Source organism: Armigeres subalbatus, chromosome 3, assembly GCF_024139115.2.
Source record: "Armigeres subalbatus isolate Guangzhou_Male chromosome 3, GZ_Asu_2, whole genome shotgun sequence".
NCBI classification, from domain to species: Eukaryota; Metazoa; Arthropoda; class Insecta; order Diptera; family Culicidae; genus Armigeres; species Armigeres subalbatus.
Window position 1 is genome coordinate 4,203,724 of NC_085141.1, and position 23,054 is coordinate 4,226,777.

Here is a 23,054-nt window from a genome sequence, read left to right on the forward strand (position 1 = left end):
CAGCTCCTTTGAAAATTCATTTCGGAAATTCATTCGGAAATACAGTTGATGCAAAACTAAAAGAAGAACAGAAGTAAAGGATTGCTAATGTCGCCCCCAAGGTGAATACAAACAGGTGTAGCAGTATGCAAATTTCATGATTCAGCCATCTTGGATTTATATAAGGGGAGCCACCGAGTTTGTTTAGGTTTTGCACTGAAAATGAATTTTTCACCCCCGCGCTAGCCTCTCCCATCTACTGTAAAAGTGAGTGAACCCTGATATAAGAACCCTGGTCGCCCCCGTGCGCGTGATCAATATCTTGTTTGCTTGGACCTAGCAGCCGCAGTAGCGATTCTGTAAATGTCAAACCGATGTTAGTGATGAAACCCATCATGCACTATAACATGATGTACACTGAACGGCCATATTATGGCAAAATAATTTAGATAGTTACAGCTCCACTACAACGCTTATCCTTCTATTGGAAGTGATTCATTTTTTTTAATTGCTAGGAGTTTTTTAGGGATTATTTTGGAAATTTCTTTATAAAACTTTAGATCACACCTTAAGCAATTGTTCCGGATATTCCTATAAAAAATTCCTTAGATTACTTCGGAAACTCCTTTACGATTTTTTACTTTTTACTAAATTTCTTCGCAAATTTCTTTGGAAATTACTTCTGGAATTCCTAAAGGAGATTGTTCTAGATATTTCATTGGAAATTCTTTTCGTAACATATTTGGACATCCCTAGAAAATTTTTTTTGGCAATTCTTCCAGAAATTTTTTAAGTTTTCAATAGAAGTTGCTTTAGAAATTCCCTCGCGAATCTGATCATACTCAATTCGGTGGGTCACGTGTCCCAGCTCAGTTCCGTCAGTGGAGGCCGATAGCAACTGAAATTCGGGAACGGAAGTGGGGCTGGGTTGGCCACACCTCACGTAAGGGTGGACAGTGGACATTGCTGAAGAGGCAGACCCAGAGGTTCATGACGACATAGCCTCCATAAAGAAAAAAAATATCGAAATCAAGATATAAATCGAGCGAAATCTATCTTGACAACAGGTTAAGGCGATAGTTGGACATCGCTCAGGATGGAGATCTTTCAGTCAGCCCAGGACCCAAGTTAGTAAATATGGACAGAAGTTTATCCATACGTTACTTTGCTAGATCCTTGTCTAAGGTGATTAGACGACCTGGATCGATTGACGAGTATGCTTTGATGAGTAAATGGGTCCTATGAAGAAAAGTAGCAAGTTCTAGTTTACTACATTTTGAATAGTAGTTACAGACGTAAATGCAACCCGAATCCAATTGCTGGAACAGCAGCTGTTAGCGTCAAACTCCAAGCTAGCCACATTACACCAAGCTAGCACATTCCGCACCGATACAAAATTCAAAATTCATTCGTATTTCTTCACTCGAGCAGACGAGTCGATTGTTCAGTTTTTCAAAAACGTATCGCGAACAACCTAAAATATGAAAAGGTCACTCAAGGAACACGTTCGAAAGAATAAAAGAGACTTTGCTACACTACACATTTTGAACATACTACAAACAACTAGGGGTACTGTTCTGCACCAGTCAGTAGGCGCACCGTTGGGTCGTTTGCTTTTCTACTGTGCACGAATTGCGTTTCTCGATCGATTCACCTCGAACATCGTCGGTAGAGATTTCTGATCTCGTAAAGCAATTGGAATGAGATTTGGCGCATGTGAAAGCTATTTACAAGCTGACAGAAAACCGAAGCATTTGCATCAAGTTTATTTCGGAGGCTGTGATGTTGTTAGAATTTCTTTTCCAAAAATGCGGAGCCTCGGAAGCGGGAGGTAATACTCGTTACCTTTGAGTGTTCGAGAGACAACGCACTGTCAGCGGTTCTCAACCAGTACGGAAAAGTGCATCGTACGATTCGCAAAAAGTTTCCCCCTAACCTGGGATTGGACCATGTCTACACTGGTGTAAGAGGCGTGTACATGGAAATGGAGAAGGAAGTGCCTCCGTCAATCGAATTTAACTGCCGAAGCGTAAAAGTTTTCCACGGCGGTTTAAAGAACGCGTGCTTCTTATGCCAAGCGACAGGACATCGTCGAAACATCTGTCCTACGAGGAAAAATCGGAACCCGGCTCACGGAATGAGCATCGCACCTGACAAAAAAAAGTCAGAAACTGTGGAAGTGCATTTAACAGAAGACGAAATCGTGGAAGTGCATTTAACAGAATCGAAAACCAGAGACCGGATATCGATGACAAATACATCCAAAGGACATTCGAAATTCCCAACAGTTCGCAGCTGGTCATCGACTTCAAGGTGGCTATGAAGGAAAAGACACGATAGCTAGAGGCAAGCCAGCGTCGACCTCAATTCGCTTCGTCAGGATCTACCGAACGTGCTCCGCCAAGGAAGAGTTCAAGCAAGATTAATAAGTAATTTTATTTTAATTGTATTCAGCTCCGTAAAGTTTTAAGAAACGTCTGAGCCTTAATAAACAAATGATTAACAAGAAAAAAAGGATTTCCCTGATAATTCCAGGATTTTTCCAGGTAGTATGAGCATTATTAAATCAATTAGGCATATTGTTGTTGCATGTATTGGCCCCAAGACATAGAATTTCAAATTCATCTCATGTTTCTCCACTGCAATCTACAACAGGTTAAATACGACATAATAGTTTCCATTCAGTTCTGAAACCATTGATTGGATATTATTGATCAACTGGTTTCTTGTAAGTGATAGCTTTGCTTAGCTTGATTGACTGTACCCATCGTAGTTGCTAGTCGTGATTGGCCGAGAAACAACAAATAATGCACAGCTCACCAATTGAATAGTTTTCTCGGGACTAGAAAGCGATTCTCGCTGTACGGAGTTTCTTTAATTCAAGACCAATAACGATGCCGGCCACGTCATCACAGTCAATTAGGATAAGAGGAGGAAAATTAGTTCGACACTCATTGCTACAAGAGACCAAAGAATCCTCTGCATCTCCATGAGCGCACTAGAAAGGAATAGTATGTTAGTTGGGAAGGAAATATATTGGAAATCGCCTTGGTAAGCGATTAATTATTTCTTTTGAACGACGCCATATTCATGATGATACAAAAACGGAAAAGCAACGTATTTTCTCGAAGACTGATTCGATATCTTAACTACTTCGCGACAACTAAAACACGCACTGTACAACGCACTGAACTGATTAACTTTATTACCGACCGCGCAATGCAGAACATAATATTTCGGCAGATCGCGCGATCGTTCTCATCAACTGGTTTCTTGTGATTGTTGTCATAAATCACAATCTACAGTAAATTTTAGTACAGACACTTATTTTTTTAATGGAATCTCAGCAATTTGTTGAACTTTTACCGAGATTCGCACAGCCAAGCCCCAGCAAACATGTTTTTGCTGAGATTGCTGTCAAAGTTGCTGAAAATCAGCAAATAATTTTCCGAAACCGAGCTAACAAACATCATTTTTGCCGGGATTTAATGTTTAAATTTTGCGTTTTCTGAAATTTCATTAAAAAATAATGACAATTTGAATCAAATCTCTTCCACGTTTATACGGCGGCACTATGTCTGATATTAAATCCAATATTGTGGTACTGGGCCAAGAATGGGCTGAATGGTCATCAGGCCGAATGGCAATTAGGTTAAATGGTCATTTGGCCGAATAATAAGCGAAAAGTAAGAATTGTGAAATAAAAAGTGAAAAGTGAAAATTGAAAATTGAAAAATGAAAAGTGAAAAGTGAAAAATGAAAAATGAAGTACGAAAAGTGAAAAGTGAAAAGTGAAAAATGAAAAATGAAAAATGAAAAGTGAAAAAATGAAAAATGAAAAATGAAAAATGAAAAATGAAAAATGAAAAGTGAAAAGTAAAAAGTGAAAAGTGAAGAATGAAAATAAAAAGTGAAAAGCCAAAAAATGATAAATAAAAAGTGAAAAATGAAAAGTAAAAAGTGAAAAGTGAAAAGTAATAAAAAGAAAGAAATAAAAAGTCAAAAGTAAAATATAAAAAATTAAAGAGAAAAGTGGAAAGTGCGAAATGAAAAGTTAAAAGTGAAAAGTGAACAGTATCTGATATTAAATCCAATATTGTGGTACTGGGCCAAGAATGGGCTGAATGGTCATCAGGCCGAATGGCAATTAGGTTGAATGGTCATTTGGCCGAATAATAAGCGAAAAGTAAGAATTGTGAAATAAAGAGTGAAAAGTGAAAATTGAAAATTGAAAATTGAAAAATGAAAAATGAAAAGTGAAAAGTGAAAAATGAAAAATGGAGTACGAAAAGTGAAAAGTGAAAAATGAAAAATGAAAAGCGAAAAATGAAAAGTGAAAAGTGAAAAGTGAAAAATGAAAAATGTAAAGTGAAAAGTGAACAGTGAAGAATGAAAAATAAAAAGTGAAAAACCAAAAATGAAAAATGAAAAATGAAATACAAAAAGTGAAAAATGATAAGAGAAAAGTGAAAAATGAAAAATGAAAAATGAAAAATGAAAAATGAAAAATGAAAAGTGAAAAGTGAAAAATGAAAAATGAAAAATGAAAAATGAAAAATGAAGAATGAAAATGAAAATGAAAATGAAAATGAAAATGAAAAATGAAAATGAAAATGAAAAATGAAAATGAAAAATGAAAATGAAAAATGAAAATGAAAATGAAAAATGAAAAATGAAAATGAAAAATGAAAATGAAAAATGAAAATGAAAATGAAAATGAAAATGGAAAATGAAAATGGAAAATGAAAATGAAAATGAAAATGAAAATGAAAATGAAAATGAAAATGAAAATGAAAATGAGAATGAAAATGAAAAATGAAAAATGAAAAATGAAAAATGAAAATGAAAATGAAAATGAAAAATGAAAAATGAAAATGAAAATGAAAAATGAAAATGGAAAATGAAAATGAAAATGAAAAATGAAAATGAAAATGAAAATGAAAATGAAAAATGAAAATTAAAAATGAAAATGAAAATGAAAAATGAAAATGAAAATGAAAATGGAAAATGAAAATGAAAAATGGAAAATGAAAATGAAAATGGAAAATGGAGGAGTGGAAAATGGAGAAATGAAAATGGAAAATGGAATGGAAAATGGAAAAATGGAAAATGAAATGAAAATGGAAAATGGAGAAATGGAATGAAAAATGAAAATGAAAATGAAAATGAAAAATGAAATGGAAAATGGAGAAAATGGAATGAAAATGGAAAATGAAAAATGAAAATGAAAAATGAAAAATGAAAATGGAAAATGAAAATAAAAATGGAAAATGGAAAATGAAAATGGAAAATGAAGGTTAAAGATGAAAAATGAAAAATGGAAAATGAAAATGAAAATGAAAGATGAAAATGAAAAATGAAAAATGAAAATGGAAAATGAAAATGAAAATGAAAATGAAAATGAAAATGAAAAATGAAAAATGAAAATGGAAAATGAAAATGAAAATGAAAATGAAAATGAAAATGAAAATGAAAATGAAAAATGAAAATGAAAATGAAAAATGAAAATGAAAATGAAAAATGAAAATGAAAAATGAAAATGAAAATGAAAATTGAAAAATGAAAATGAAAATGAAAATGAAAATGAAAATGAAAATGAAAATGAAAATGAAAATGAAAAATGAAAAAAGAAAAATTGAAAAATGAAAAATTGAAAAATGAAAAATTAAAAATTAAAAATGAAAAATTAAAAATGAAAAATGAAAATGAAAATGAAAATGAAAATGAAAATGAAAATGAAAAATGAAAATGAAAATGAAAATGAAAATGAAAAATAAAATGAAAAATGAAAAATGAAAATGAAAAATGAAAATGAAAAATGAAAATGAAAATGAAAATGAAAATGAAAATGAAAAATGAAAATGAAAAATGAAAATGAAAATGAAAATGAAAATGAAAATGAAAAATGAAAAATGAAAAATGAAAATGAAAATGAAAATGAAAATGAAAAATGAAAAATGAAAAATGAAAAATGAAAAATGAAAAATGAAAAATGAAAAATGAAAAATGAAAAATGAAAAATGAAAAATGAAAAATGAAAAATGAAAAATGAAAAATGAAAAATGAAAAAGGAAAAATGAAAAAGGAAAAATGAAAAATGAAAAATGAAAAATGAAAATAGAAAGTGAAAAGCCAAAAATGAAAAATGAAAAGTAAAAAGTGAAAAGTGAAAAGTAATAAAAAGAAAGAAATAAAAAGTCAAAAGTAAAAAATGAAAAATGAAAAGAGAAAAGTGGAAAGTGAGAAGTGAAAAGTTAAAAGTGAAAAGTGAACAGTAAAAAAAAAGGAAAAGAGGAAAGTGAAGTGAGAAATTAAAAATCAAAAATTAAAAGTGAACAGTGAAAAGTAATGTATGAAAAGTGAAAAATAAAAGTGAAAAGTGATAAGTAAGAAGTTTATAGATTACCGCTCAGTTTCTAAGACGAGCAGACATATTTTCGATTACAATCTCCGAAAGTCAAGCGAGTTATAAATCCAGTGTCTTTTTTTCATCTGTCCGATCCGCGGTGAGAGACAATACTTTAGATATAAGATTACTCACACTTCCAAGTGAAGCCGTCTTTCGAGAAGGTAAATGGCTTTGGCTTTGGGGCTGAAGAAGTCATGATTGAACACCTGATACTCGCACACAAGAATCGAGGACAAACACGACAAAAACTACGAAGAGGATATTACGGGGGAGAAGCACAAGCTCCGTATAACCATGAAAAATGGAAGTGATGGGACACGGTAGGTATTTCCGTCCATCGTCTGTGTCTCTTTTATTGCTTTTCGAGACTATGACGACAACGCCTGCCTTAACCCTACATAATTAGTCGGAAAACGTTCCCAACGAAAAGATCGTCGTGCGCCTCAATGCGTTCGATGAAGTGATCTCGCTGCGCGATTTGAGGTGGGATGATGGGTTTGAGTTTGGTACGCGGCACATGGTTGTCTGATTCAACGAAAATTCGATTTGCAGGTCACGACCCGAGCAGGAGAAATTACCTCATTCTGTTATGGATACCTTATTCTGTTATGGTAATACCAAAAATTTATATGCACAATACTTCAGGCATAACATACTCTGTTATTATAATACCAAACGCATCACAAATTATTATTTGTTTGGTATTGAAATACCTAAGCATGTTATGCCTAAAGTATTTTACATATTAATTGTTGGTATTATTGTTTAGTATTTTACCTCTTATGCAAGGCTAATTCATACCAATTTCTGTTATCAAGATCGTCGCTCCTGCTCGGGGATCGATGGCCAGCAGTCGTATATCGTCTACTAGTGACAGATTTTCTCATGCAAACACTGCAAAGAGCAAGCCCACACTGGCCCATTTTGTTAGTGCCAATCAAGAAACTGCAGGTTCATATAAGAGACCGGTTAAACAGCGTAATATCGGTCCACCACCAGTATTGCTGGAGGCCTTTCCCGAGTTGCCGAAGCCGGCTAGTCAGATCGAACCGTCTGGCTGACCAAACCTATAAACCAGCCTTCCACCGAGCAACAACGCAAGAACGACGTCTCCAATCCCGTTTGTCCGCATGCAAACCGCGCGCAACTCATCGTCGTCGTCACTGCAAATACAAACATACAGCGCCGAAGTAGTCTTGGGCGACTTGTTTAAAAAGCTTGCAAATGCGACTCGATCGAAGAGCCGAACTGCCGGTAACGAAACGGGCAAGTCATCCTCTCAAAACTGCTATTAAGCAGCTGCAGCTAAACGATGCGTAGGAGAAGCTTTGCCCACGTGGTGCAGGGCAAGAATTTAGAAATAGTTTTCGTGGAAATTCTAGAACATTTCCGTTGAAAATTCAGAATAATTTCGAAGAATGTTCCGTGCAAATTTAAAAGTATTTTTCGTGAAAATTCCTAAAGAACTTCCAGTGGAAATTGGAAATCTTTGATTTTACTCGAAAAACTAAAACAATGATTTTCCTCAATGAAGTTGAATTCCTTTTACCTATAATGGAACTACTGTACCAGTAGTGGTAAGTCCCATGAACAAATCAAGAGATTGCATTAATGTGGGAAACAAAGTATACATTTACCTCCACTGTAAGTAATTTTCAAAAAATATGCTACTCTGTCTATTTGCTAGTACATTTACTATTGGTACAGTTACACTAATTATTAGAACAAGAAATTAATTTTGATCCATTGAATCCAGCTCAAAATACGAATCATGTTTAATTTATGAAATAAAAGATAATAATAGAGTCATTTCACAAATAAATTACTAACCAAATATATCAAAATATATATTTTGATTGCAATCGTGTATAGCTACACTTTGTATAATCCACTGCAAGGCCATAAACCCGATTATACACAACAAGTCTTGAAGAGATCTATCTCGAATAATAAAACAAATAAACGGGCAATTTAACAATAAGATTGAAATGTTGCTTCTTGCAAGCAGGACATTTAAATTGCAAAACACAATCAGTAATATATCGATTGAATCATTTCTATCACTGTGCGAGAAATTATCAGACCCCTCCTTTTATCACTAATGACTCACCTCTTGCCATGCACCGCAAGCAAAGCATAATTTTCCTAACCAGTTGCTTCCACGTCGAGTGGAATCGCGTAGCCTCGCTGACTTCGTCCGCGTATTCCAGCTTTTGGAAAATTTTCTGATACTTCCTCTTCTGATAGAACCCTTCGCCCCGCAGCTCCTTGATGTGACCCACGTCAATGATGATATTTCCCGCGTCGTTCAGTCCAAAATGTGCCTGCACGTTGGCACTGTTTTCTCGGGTCATACTGCAGGCCGCTCGCACCGTTGTTGTCCCCTTGGGAGGGGACGCAGGTTCCGGTGGGTTGATATGCAACGGCCCCATCAACGATCGGTTCAGAGCATCCAAAACATCCAGATGGACGTGCTGGATGGCGATGCTTGTTCCCTTCTGATGCTCCTTCGCCTTGGTGGATTGTTTATGTTTCGGTGGTGGCTGAATCTGGTCCAATGTTATTCCATATTCGATATTTGAACCCAGTTGGAGCAGATATTCCAAGGGTTTCTGTTCCGGATCGAACGAGTTGGTAGCGTCCTGTTCATTTACAAAAACGTAATCGCTGAGGTCTATATCTTCCAGCTCATTCACAAACACGTACTCGTTTAGATCGAGATCGTCGTCTGCCTGGTCGTCATTGATGATATTGAAGGAGGTCGCGTTATAGTTTCGATGCTCTAAAGACGATGCAATGAGGATCGACTTCAGCCCATATTCAACACCACAGATCGCGTCACTGCCGGCAACACTATCACCAGTTGTGCCGAGCCTCGTTGCGACTGTTCTGTTATCTTTCTCCAACTGGTTACAGACGACGCAACCGCCAACGCCGGGCAGCCACAAACGATCTTGACTTTTATCAGCTTGGTGTTTACATTTTCGATTACCGCCTGTTGCAGCATCACTAACTCGCGAATTGCACGGTAGATTGTTTGGAATGAAATTTACTCGAGCGTATCCATTCGTTTCTCGCTCGTGTTCTGTGCCAGTATCCGTTAGTATAGAGCCCGCTTCATTCTGGCTCGCGGACCTTCCGAGCGACAACTTTTTGAACCACTTCATGACTTATAGAGAGACGATTCTTTCCTGATTGCACAAATCGACGAAATCGAAAGTTTCTCATCAGAACAACACCTTGATTCGATGCTAGAAAATCGTATTGGCACCGACTCATCAACGCGATTGATTTCGTACTAAAATTTCGAAATCCACACCATATTAGAAAGACCTCCGTTCAGACGCGACTCAACTCAAAGACTGATCGATCTCCTATCGGAAACTCATCCAGCAAAACTACCGCCGCAGAAAATAGAGGAATGTTCTCTGTTTTCCTGCTAACCAATACATCGAACAGCTAACGAATCCTCTCCGTAAATGCTCTCAGGTAATTTCGTGGAATAAGAAGTATGTACGTCGTATTGGAACCCAATTGTCAACAAGGTTCGATATTGGATTGTTTCGGAACTACGGACTTGCACAAACTGGATTGTACAATCAATCATCAAACAAGCAGCACACGCACTATCGATCGACGATCGGCTGCCCTAAATGCCGCCGGACGCTTACGACAAACAATGGGAAATGCGTCTCGGAGAATAAATTCTTAGAACGCCACAACCGTTGCCCCGGAAGAAAGAAAACGATGACCTTGGACGGTTTACGGTCCATGTTTACCTACGACGGAGCGATCGTTTGCCTGTTCATTCAGTTTTCCGTTTGGCGCCAAACTGCTGGCATGATAATCTCTGTTTTCTTCAATTCTCTTTTTCATGCTCATGCACGTTCTAAGTGCAATTAGCATCATATTGGAAAAATATATAAAGGGTAGTTGTCTATGTCTTAGTTTTCTGTTACAGAATGTATGGCATTTGGGTAAAAATTGATTTCGGATAAATCACTTGTCCATATCATGCAACAACATTGCGCATAAAATGCATGTTTTACACACACCCAAATGAATGTTAATTCCATGGACCGGTCCAACAACTAGAATGTAAATCAAAAAATTTGAAAAAATTTTCATTGCCTAGCACTATAATTAAAACCGATTATCTTACCTTGAATAAGACGCAAGAACTGAAAACATAAATGTGTTTCCATCAATCTGTTATTAGTTGACCATCCCATAATCCCACAAAGCAGGCGCAAAAAGGAGGCGAAATTCATTCTACGCTTTAAGACGATCCCAGGTACAAAGGTTACTAGGATCCTTTACCATATCAGGTAAACAGTTTCCGCATGATGAAATAACGTGGCCTACTTACATGATACGAGGAAAATAGTGCTGCCTTCTGTGTGATTGCAGCGCACGCAGGATTTCTGCAAGGAGAGCCGATAAGCATGTGCCAACTAACGCGTGCAACACATGTTGTCGCGCCTAGTAAACAAATACGGCATATTCTGATGCAACCGAAGCAATTTATCAAAACAGCCCAATACATTGTCGTTGAACATATAGATAGTAGAATCTATAGATGAGCGAAAGCATGGCTGAGTCGATTTTTTTGCCCGTGCACACGCACATATGACGTCACAGCCCTTAACGTTTCCATTGAAATCGTGACGTCATGCTCGTTTGGAGCCACGTTTGACAGTTCGTTTGGAGACAGAGGATTTATCTTCGCTCATCTATATATTCCACTATCTATAGTTGAACACCGGCTTGAGCAAAATAAATCCCAGAGCACAATAAATAATAACATTTGTATCATTTTCACTCGAATAGGAAATATTTTTCAAGCTTTTTATTAATTTTTTCGATTGTCGTAAGCAAATTGTTGAGAATTAAATGAAATACAGTAATACGTGATATCTCGTTTTTATCACTACCAGGTGCAGTATTTTCCTCAATCGTTAGTTGTTTGCAATGTTATTTACGGCTAAATTTTAGAAATTTTATAGAGTTGTCGAAAACGTGATTAAATCGAGATTATCACGTCCCGGGTCGAAAATGTGATAAAATGGTAAACTATTTTAAATTCATTATTTACATTCTACTCATAATACAGATATCAAAATCCTCTGTCTTTGACATAAAACTAGTGTTGATTGATTTTTATTTGGGAAAATAACTCTGCTGAATTGAATTTACTATTGGAATTTTAGTTGTGGAAATTTTCCTCGTAAGCGGCATTTTTTTTCGCCAACGGAAACAACCAATGGAAACTTTTCGGAAGCCAAGAACTATCATAAAATGATCTGCCTACCTGCAGCAATTGTATTGTCTTTGCTGCTAAAATCCATCAATGGAATTTTACAACAGAGGCGGAGAAGCGCCAATTGCAAACAACTCAAAGTCAACAACTACCTCTGTCCGTTCTGTATAAGGGTATGCGATACTTCGAAACTTTATCATTTGACTCACACGAAGGTCTTCTCTGTATTGTGTATCCGGAATAAATTTATACCGCTTTTTATACCGAAGTTGGATTTTTCTCCAGATACAGGCAACTTTCCCAACTTCGGAAGTAGTGCGCTGGATTTCCCTAAAGATGCGCTAAACAACGCATCCATCAGTTTGACAGATAAAACTTCGGAAGAAAGTTCGGTTCGGAAGTCCGGACTTCCGAATTCTAAGTTGGTGCTACGCCGACAATATTAACATGATGACCGAACGTAGACTTATAGTGCAATCAGAAGGTTGATCATAAAAGAATGTAAGAAAATGCAGAGTTACATCACATAAGAGCATAAATAAATGAAAAGTTTTCACACTCAGTTAAAAAATGATTTAAGACTTTTCCGGTCACATTGATTTTTATTGTTTGTAGATTTTTTGAACTTATTCGTAAACCAAGCATACGCAAAGGTTCTACAATGAGCGAAATAAAAAAAGGCATTATGATGGCTAAGGACAATAATTTCAGAATATATGAGCAGTTTATGACAATTTTAGTACATTATGCTAGTGCAATTTTCCAGTTTATCACTTTGATATTTAACTTTTTTTATTTGGCTTACATCAGCCATCATAGCTTTGTTGATAACACGAAAGCTAGACAACAACAACAACTAAGCTTGTTTTCGAAGAAAAAAACGAAGATTTAGCAAATAAAGCATTTATGAACAATTTTATTTGTGTGGTTAGGATATGAAGACTCGACTGAAACTAGAGAATAATACATAACACCTTCTCAGATATAAAGAAAAGGAGTCATTTATTAATTTCAAAAGCCATGAGAAAATCTAACCCTGAAGGTAACTAAAACAATCATATATAAAAAGTCTAAAATATCACTTTAAGTAGATAGGTCTCATCATTTTAATTTATTTAATACATATATTGAATTTCAAATCAACAGTTTAAAAAGCATATAATCGTTGAAAACAAGTCATTTATTTTTCAATTACTTCGAAAGGCAATGTCTGATCAGTCTGATCAGATCAATTTTGAATAGCAAATAATGGGACTGAATTCACCGTTGAATGTGCATGCAAAAATGCAAATCATTTAATGTTCGTTCCAAAAAGTGTTTCTTCAACGCACTTATCAGCGTTCGTGAGTGAATAATTGTCGGGTTTGAACCTTCTTGAACACAATTTATTCTGCTACTAATGGACTGTAACTTAACTAACGGAGATTCGATCTAACATTGATCACGAATTGGATATGAACTGAACTGTCAATGTTAGAATATCTGACTAGGTAACGATCTGACTGTGTAAAAAGGAGTGTTGCGGAAGGAAAATGTTGCGTACCATATATGGCGGATGGTACGTGGAGGAGGCGAATGAACCACGAGTTGCATGGGATTACGGACGTTCCGATACTTACGATATATCGGAATATCGATATTTTTGTTTCGATATCCGATATTTTTGTATCGATATTTTGCTTTCAATATATCGGTCATATCGATATTTTTGCTTTCGATATCGATATATTGAATCAGAACAAAGTAACACAAAAATAACAATTTCGTTGTATTTTGTGAAAGAAAATACTTGCAAATGAATCCGAAATGCAGCATTTTTAATGGTTTAGAAGATTTTTCTCGGTAGCGCGGATGGTGTGAGGTGAGCGCTGCTGTCACAAATAGTTTTGGCAACTCCACACTCGGCGTGTTGTGCAACATGCCGCTGGTCCTTGAATCCAAATGCGAATAATTCAATTATATATTTGACCTGTTCCTACACACATAAAATAAATCGCAGATTTCTGTGAAATTTCACCGAAATCTCAACAGCAGAATTGTTTTAATTTTTTTTATGTCTTTATTAGCGAGACTTTCAGCCCTGGACTGGCTCGTCTCGTAGCAGAACTGTTCGGTGAATAATTTACATATTTTCGGTTGTTTTGACACTTAAACAAAGAAAAAATCGCAGAAAATTTGATGAAATAATTACCGAACAGTTCTGCGAATTGAAGTAAAATTCACCGAAATCTATTAAATGATTTGAGTGTGTATGATAAATTAGATAAATTAACTTAAGGCATTAGGAAGGTATTTGTGGAAATGAAAATTTAGAAGAATTGAAAAACATACGAAAATTTCCTTCAAAATAATGGGTCGTATGAATAAAAAGTAGCAAAACTCAACGCTTGGAGTATCTACTCAAAAATAAAGTCCACAGAGAAAACTACATGTTTTATATGAATAAAAACATTTTCGAACTTATGGCATATGCTACATTCGAACTTAGCCTTTACTACAGTTTACTACTATTTACTACATAAATTATATTCACTATTTTGGAATCGAAGTGTTAGCTCTAAGAGATGGGTTTTTGAATTTGAAAAAAACATCAAAACAAAATAGACCCCATGATGACGATGATGATTTCATCATTTTTTTGCGGCTAATCAACAAAAGACATGTCTGTCTTGTTTCTTTTCCCTAAATTGGACTTCTATTTTCAAGAACAAGGCCGATTCGCTTCGATTCTGATGAATAATCTCCATTTGAAACATGAGTAGCAACGTCTTGAGCAGACTACAAGAAATCAGTAGTAAACTCTTGTTTTATTCATACCGAATCAGTTGTTTGTAGGATGTTCGAAATGTGTAGTGTAGTAAAGTATCTTTTATTCATACGAACATATTCCACAAGTGACGTTTACTACTGAAAATGTAGTAAAGTTGAACTTACTACTTTTTATTCATACGACCCAATGCCCCGTAGGAGTTAAAGAGAATTTCCTTAAAATATTTCTGATGAAAGTTTTGAATTTCTTTTCTGATGGAACTTTTTGCGTTAATTTTGAAGAATGCCTGTAAAAATCGAAGACAATTTCCTGCCGAAATTCAAGGGAGTTTCATGTGAAACAAAACGATAATTTCTCGTGAAAGTTTAAGAGAATTTCGTTATTAGTTAAGCATATTTTAATGGATTTTCTGAAAATTCTAAATTTCTTTTGAAAAATTAAATCAACCTTAAAAAAACTTCCGTGGAAATTCGCAAAAGAGAATGTTCGGTTGTCAAGAATCAGAATAACCCGAGGAGAAATACAGAAAAAATGTCAGTGGAATTTCAGCAAATTTCTCGATTGATTAGTTGATTTTTTCGAGTAAACGGAAACTAGTGAGGTCAGCATCATTCCAAAAACGACGCCGCTACCGATTAAAACTACGCCGCTGCCGATGATTATTGGACAAACACACTCTAGAAAAGATTGGATTAAGTAATAGGAAAAAGGTCATTTCTAAAAATTATTGTTTAGAGGTACTACGGTAATACGATAGTAGTTGAATAACCAAATATATTCTAAAAAATTTCATTTTCGAAATATCATATGATTTTCCAATATATCGATATTTTCATTCCAATATATCGGTGATATCGATACTTTGATTCGATTATCGTATCGAATCAAATATCGATATTTTGAAGTATCGGAACGTCCCTGCATGGGATGCTGGGAGAACCATCCATCGTTCACACCGCAAAAATCGGACGACTGCGGTGGGCCGGGCTCGTAGCCAGCATGTCGGACAGTAATCCGGTGAAAATGGTTCTCGACAACGATCCGACGGGAACAATAAACGCAAGGAGCACAGTGGGCACGGTGGATCGATCAGGTGAAGGACGATTTGCAGACCCTCCGCAGACTGCGTGGTTGGCTTAGTGCAGCCATGGACCGAGCTGAATGGATAAGACTTTTATGTGCAGCACAGGCCACTCCGGCCTTAGTCTGGTAATAAATAAAAAAAAGGACTGAAGACGGACTCTCGACTCTTATCTATCTGCTTCCCGGTTTTATAGACTTCATAATGGCATACATTTTTAGTTGAACACATATTACAGTAGCTAAAAACAATAAAGCACTTATGCGATTTTTCGCTCGTATTTTAGATCGTGTGACTTCAATTGACAAAAAATCCTGAATAAATCAAAGAAAAATCACATGATAATTAATATGTATTAAACATTTAGGATGAGTTTTCGTGTTTTTGTATTTCTTTTACTTCGTGGCAGATTGAATGATAAAAAGAAAAGTCAACCGTTCCCGTCCCTGCACCCATATCAGTTCACAAAGGGGCGGAGCTAGCTGTGTGGGTGTCGCAGTAGGCTCGCCCTGGCGGCAAGTCCATCTGTCACTTTCTACTTCGTACCAGCGGACAGGTAAGACACGCCGCATTTGCGTAGGTGGTTCCTTTTATGCCTAATTCAAATTCTCACACTAAAGCCCGCCGTCCACTGTTTGTCATGTTGACGAATATTTGTCAAGTTTATCCGAACATCTATCAGACTGATTAGAAATCGACATGGATTTGCTGACTGGCTTGACAAATATTTGTCATCATGACAAACAGTGTACTGAGGTCTTAATGAGCTTAATTTACTGAATACAAGAAAGCTGCTTTCCAGCGCGCGCGAGCCATTTTGATCGGGATTCCGCAAAGAGCGGTTCGACAAAATTGTATGCAGCGGAGCGGACACACCAGCACAAAGGCGTGGGTAGCAAAAGAGCGGTTCGACAAAATTGTATGCAGCGGAGCGGACACACCAGCACAAAGGCGCAGTGGGAAAAGAAAATTGGTTCTTCTCAGGATCAGCATTTTATGGAAAGAACGAGTTAATTGCGAAAGTGGACTGTTTCGGTGTCATCGGGTTTGGCGTGGTAGCTTGGTTGCTGTTAGTGATTTCACCCATTTAAATTTATGGCATCATCTCCCTCCGAGGCGCTATCAAATTCGCTAATTACGATTGAGTTTAGCACTTTGAAGAAAGTTCATTTCGGATAGTCGGATCAACCTTCTTTTGTATAAAATGATGGCTTTTGTATAAAATCGATGAAGACGCCACCTCAGTGGAAACTATCTACAGCAACCACCCATCGGCGCACTATGGGGCAGCTCCATACAAGTAGGTGGCCGAAAATATTTTCATTTCATTTCAGCAATATTTAACACTTATATCCTAGAATAATGTCGAAAATATGTGAAATACTTGTTTTGCGGGTCATTATTGTTTCTAAGGTCTCCAAACTTCCTGGAATACAGCCCTTTAATCTCCATGGAATATGTCCCTTTTATCTACGAACGTAACATGTGCACATCAGTCTATAGATAGGTATTTTATCGAAGCACAGACCTGTAGAGTTCGAACTAGAAAATTTTATATTGTTTTTGTGAGTATTGAGTTGATGTTCTAAGTTGCCCAAGGACTCCGCGGAATACAAGCCTTGCATCTACAAGCGCAACAGGTTGTCTTTGAAGGATTTTTCAAATTGGTTCAAACTCTTAACCCTCAAATCAAGTAAAGGGAATACAATATAAAGCTCTATGACAGATGTACACGTATACTGCAACAACATTTATTGAATCATTATGTACATGAACATCCTCAACAAAATCATCATTTATTTTGTAACCGTTGGTACAATAAAATCCAATAAATTTTTAAAACGCAACATGTAAATCGAACATTCAAATATTCAAATTAAAATCGTATCGCTCAAACCCATGGGGCAGTCCGGCATGGCCATGTTTAACGGTTGGATGTAGACTGGCTTAGTAAAATGGGGATCTGGATTTTGGCGGGAGGCTGAAGGGTTCGTAGGATGCTCTGTGGACATCAATCGTTCACTTTTAATCAGGCGAGCGTGTAGACCAGAAGTGCTAGTGGAGTGCCAAGTAAATTCGTGAACCCGGAAAGTTAGTGCAAAAAAGTTGTACAAAGCCCACCTGAAAGAGCGTACACTTTGATTCAGGTAACTAAGAAGTTGCATAGGCAGTAAATAGGGTAATAACCCAAATTGTTCTTGCCAGGACCTTTTTTCCGTTTTGATTTAGTGCTTCTGGTTGGCGAGTCCGAGGACCGCCATTTCACGCTACGGTCAGTGACCTTGGTCACAAAAGGACCTAAACGTAAAGGACGATTGTTCCTCTGGCCCATAGCCATTATCGTCAAGGAGGAAAACCTACTCGGGCTGTGGCCCTAATCATAAAGGAGTTTACCCTTCACGGTTTGACAAAGGGCGGCCTTGCCGTCGTCAACTGGATTCGTCAGAAGGAAGCGCCTGAGCATCTGAACCGACTCCACATCGCTGAAGACCGTTATTCCAGCCAACCGACCGACAATCTGATCCATTACCAACCCCAACCGACATTGCTGACATCGTGAAGATCCTTTGTTGTTGACTGAGTTGTTGTCGGGTAAAGAATCAGTTTCAATTTCTTCAAGATTGAATAAAATATCTGCTTGGGCATTTTTCTCTGTACTCGGATCTGTTGTACTGCAGGAGCTTTCAGTCACTAAAAAACTTTGAACATCTTCTGGATATTGGAGATTAGATTTATTTGAAGTCGGTTACCTATGTAAGCAGAGGGAGCTTATCGAAGGATCCGACGAGTTCTAGCACGAATGAAAACGTCATGTAAATTATCCTCTCTTAATGCTTTCTTGGCATGATGAGTCCGACTTTTTTTAAGTGCTTATGATGACACTCAGCTGCGTCTTCAGCCAACATTCCAAGTGGCGCTGGTGAAGGAATTATTATATCCCCAGCATGGGCAAGGACTTTATGCACAGTAGCAAGAATTTTATACCAATCAAATGTAACCGGTAGGTTGCTTTATAATAACTGTCTAGCTATCCATGATTGATTGGCTCTTGGCAGTTTATCGCGATCAGAATGTTCCAGAACCAGTGTATTAGCTCTTCGATGGCATCTAATGCTTTACTTAACACAGTTACCTTTACCTAATTTGGATTCGAAAACGCTCGTCGACAAATGTTTCCAGTTGTACTTGATCCTACTCCGCCCAAAGAAAGCTCAGCATGATAAAATTCTTCTAATTCAAATTCTGTGTCAAGCCATTCCTCATTATATGAGTCAAAGTAAGTTTTGGACCAGGATGCAGCCTGCCATTTTTTTTTTCAAATTTCAAATTCAGATTTTTCAATTTTGTATGGAGTTGAATCTTTTTTGTTTATCCACAACGAAGCTTTGGCAGATATATTCCAAAGCTGTTTTCAACACGATCAAAATTCTACATTTTGTGAAATAACTTCAAATGAAACCCAGAAGATTTACGTAGTCCTCAAGAGACCATTGTTTTTTTTTCATATTTATTTACTTGATACTTGATAGATAATTAATTGCATCCTCTTGGTGAGCCTGCGCGTAATGGAGTATCATTTAGCCGCATAAGCGATCGTGTACACGGCCTACCACGAAACATACGACACTTTCCGTATTATCTACTCTCTTTATTTAAACTATTCTTGATGCTCTTTTGGCATACGTATGAAATTGGTATCCAGCCCATCGCAGTCTGCCGTGTATTTTAGGAATACCCATATTCAATGTTTCAAAATTAATGACTTTTTTTTTGAAAAAGTGATCGGAATCGCAGATTTGCAGCCATAAGCAGCTGGATTTTGTTTTAATGCCTTCTGGGAGGACCAAAGAAAGACGTAGGGGTAGTCGCTAAGCGAAACTTTGAGAAACTTTGTATGGAACTTTTTGTATAAAAAAAACTTTTTTTCGTCGGGTCGTATTTGGATCTTTTACTTCCTATTTTTCCACAAGTTACACGTTCTTCGAAAGTCAACGAAACAAGCTTTTTAAAGAGTTGAAGAAAAGCTACTGTAGCCGAAGATATTGACAGTTGAACAATGCATTGATTTTTGGCTTAGAGTGCTGATATTCTGGGGTTTAATGCTCCAAAGCATTAGCATTTAGTACGTCAACTTGAAATACAAATCGAAGAAAGTTGATATTTTTATTTTCGGCCACCTGATTCCCCATAGTGCGACGAACCCCTTCGGGCAGACATGTGCCAATAAATAATCTAGGCTCTTCAAAATACCGTTGACACGATGCAAGAACTTTTCCTGCAGCTCTTTCTTGATCATCGTATGGCGAATTCCTTCCAGTTGCAGGAAACCTAGGAACATGTACGTTTCGCATTTGACCATGTTTCGAATCTTCTCCTGTTCGTTGACGCGGAAACTGTCGGCATCCACCAGGTGACCCCGGTGTAGATGGATGGATCGACATTTATCGATACCAAAGTCCATCCGGATGTCGTTGCTGAATACCGTTACAAGCCGCAGAAATTTGTGCAGCTCCTCCACAGATTCCGCAAACAGCTTCAAGTCGTCCATAAAGAAGGTGTGGGTAATGTTCGTACTCCTTTCCCCACTCTTCAAGTGATAGTCATAGTTGTGTTGGTTGAGTGCTCTGCTAAAAGGGTTCATGGCAAGGCAAAACCATAGAGGACTAAAGGTATCGCCTTGGAATATGCCCCTCCTGATGCTGAGAGTCCTGGACCGTAACACCTTTTATCCATCGGTATTGTGTAGGGATGTGCTCCACATCCCCATAGCGTGCTGCATTAGCCTGATGACGTTATCGTCTATCTTATACAACTGCAGTACCTTAAGAAGGTACGAGTGAGGTACTGAGTCGTATGCCTTTTTATAGTCGATATACGCCATGCTCAGGTTTCTTTGCTTGTGGGTGGCCTGCCCAACAACGACTGCATCAAATTCGAACTGATCCTTACAGCCTCGTGTGTTGCGTCGACAACCTTTTTGTTCCTCGGTCATCAGGTTGTTGACGTCGCAATGGTTCTGCACCATCCTCGCTATTACAGCACTTTGTACAGACTCGAAAGGCACGTTATTGGTATGTACTTGGCTGGGTTCAAAGTGTTCCGATCCTTCGGCAGAAGATAAGGGACATCACTAGTGATGAATTCTGGTAGCCGCCCGGGGTTATTTAGCACCGTGTTGAAGCATTCCGCCATCCGCCCGTGGACCGTTGTGAGTTTTTTATACCAGAAATGTATTATTGTAATATATTGTAATATGTATATATGTAATGTATTATTATTATATGTAAATAGTATTATATGTAATGTAATGTATTATTATGTATATGTATTAATATTAATATGTATTTGCACTACAAAGAGGGCGAAATTTTTACAAACGCAATGTACTCCGTGAAAACGCAAAACATTAACATTAACATACATTTGACTTTGTTTTCCCAGTCAAAACCCTTAGAAAAGGTAGATTTTGTTTAGTTTTGTAATGCAGTTCGTCAATCATGATGCAGTTCTTTTATAATTTTTCAAATGATCAATGTATATTGCGTATTCCACAAACATATGACCCATGATAATTTGCATAATTAGCTAAAGGAACAATGGTTTCAAAAATCGTTTGATTGCTGCTAAGTTTTCGCCTTAAAAGGTTCTACTTACACGCGTCGTGATGTAAAAATTTGAAAGTTAAGCAACAGTTTGCTTCACAAAGTCAACTACATTTTACTGACAATAGCAGCTTACAATATATTAACAAATACTCACACAATATCTCCCGATCCCGGCAACTCCTGGACCGCAGTATCGTAGCAACCTTTTGCGAGGCAACGCTGCACTTTTTCGACTGGCCGTTGCGACGCAACGACATACTGTTGTAAGATGATAACTCGTTTCGCGATCCGTACCGTTCGGATAATCTACCTGGGCCTCCTATGCCACCCATGGCCGTTGAAGTTCCTTCGATGTTCCCAACTGGCATCGTATCCGCGTTGTCTAAAATCATAAAAGTAATTTGTCAATGGGATTGAAATATTCCTACTAAATACACTAATTCTCACTGTCTTGAGGTAAAAAGCTATCCCACTGTGAACTGTCCCACGGTTCGGAGAACACCGTTCCATCGTCTGACTGGGCACTGTTCAGCAAAGATGCCGCGTACCCTATTTCGTAAAAGAAATTTAAATGTTCATGTATACTATAATAAAAATCCTGAAAGACAGCTAACCTGCAGCTTGTTTCTCGACATTGTCGTAGGCGGACTTCCGCTGTGTCCTGGTTAAAGTACCCGTGCTATTCTCGTTTGCGTTGTTCCTCGCTGGCTCCGAGGATCCATTGCTATTGGCGGGAAATTCTGGCAAGTCTAGATGCGGCAATCGTTTGGCTATGATCTGGTGAACGGTTACGGCGCGGGCTTCGTCCGGTGGCAAAATTTTGACATTTTTCTGACCTGCAACGGTGTCGACGGTTGGCGGGGGAGATTTGGATTTGGTGTGGTCACTGTTCCACCGCAGGTCGTTGTCGTAGTCATTGTTTTCCGTTTGCTCCAGCGACAACCGATCGAGGTTTAGTCTGTCTGTCTGGGGTACTCGACTATGTGGCTGATGTACGTTTCTGGGGTTTTTCAGCTCGTCCAGCGATGCAGCTAGTTGATTCTATGGAGAAAATTTCATCAAATATTCAGATATCACAAAATACTAGAGACTAACCTTATGCCTAATATCCTGCTCCACAGAAGACCACATCAGCGGTGAGTTGGCGTCCATCAGCAACTGCTTTGGAGGCTCGGAATGCCTTTGATTACTCGACATTATTGTTGTCCTATTGAAGGGGCTTCTTCGTACAATACTGTTCAAAACATCAGCTGGATCTGCATAGAAAGGACTATCCTGTTTATTCGACGGAGCAGGGCTGCCGTTGTTCAGCAACGGAGAAGGCGTCTCCGTTCGGCTGTTCCCATTGGTGTCACATCGATTCGGTATCACATTCGGAAAACAGAGACCCATTCGATAACGAGGTTCCAGCATTGGGTTAGAGATTGGCTTCTCGTGCATCGGAGTAGGCGAGAATGTTTTTAGTACGTTTCTATGGTGCTGCTCGGTAGGAGTACTACGATCGCTACTGGCGTCTCTATGCTGGCGAAGCTGAATAAAGTTTTCACTGCTGCTGAAAGACGACATCATAGATGGCTTTTGACTTTCTGTTGGAATGGATGAGTTGTAGGAGATGATTGGTCGATCAAGCACCAAAGGGCTGAACGTTTCTTGAGCTAAAATAATATTAAGTTTAATACAATGTTTTATGAAATAGATAAACATTGGTCATGTCACCTGGTGAAAGTAGATCTGAGGGTTTATCAAGCACAGGTTTAAAAGTGGACAATTTATCACCCTTTATAAGAGTGGTGTTTCCATTGCTGTCTTGCGTCCATAGATCCTCATAGTCACTTATCTTATCACCCAAATTGCTTCGACAGTACACAGAAGGAGATTCCAAAATATCGGACTCCTTCAAGGATCAAATAAAAAAAGTACATTGATTAATTTGATGATACTTCAATAAT

The 23,054-nt window shown here is 37.5% G+C and overlaps 1 protein-coding gene across 11 annotated transcripts in view; it reads right to left on the reverse strand.

The window, feature by feature from the left end:
• Positions 1–23,054, reverse strand: part of LOC134224617 (protein sprint) — a 49,235-nt gene that overhangs the window by 9,576 nt on the left and 16,605 nt on the right. For 10 of the 11 annotated variants that reach the window (XM_062704035.1, XM_062704029.1, XM_062704030.1 and 7 more), the window contains exons 8-12: positions 22,822–22,999; positions 22,201–22,760; positions 21,720–22,146; positions 21,553–21,654; positions 21,260–21,487 (exon numbers count right to left, since the gene is read on the reverse strand). In XM_062704035.1, the coding sequence (XP_062560019.1) occupies positions 21,260–21,487; positions 21,553–21,654; positions 21,720–22,146; positions 22,201–22,760; positions 22,822–22,999 (1,495 nt within the window). Of the gene's footprint in view, positions 1–8,498; positions 9,766–21,259; positions 21,488–21,552; positions 21,655–21,719; positions 22,147–22,200; positions 22,761–22,821; positions 23,000–23,054 lie in introns of those variants that run through there. The other variant, XM_062704039.1, reaches the window with a different exon arrangement.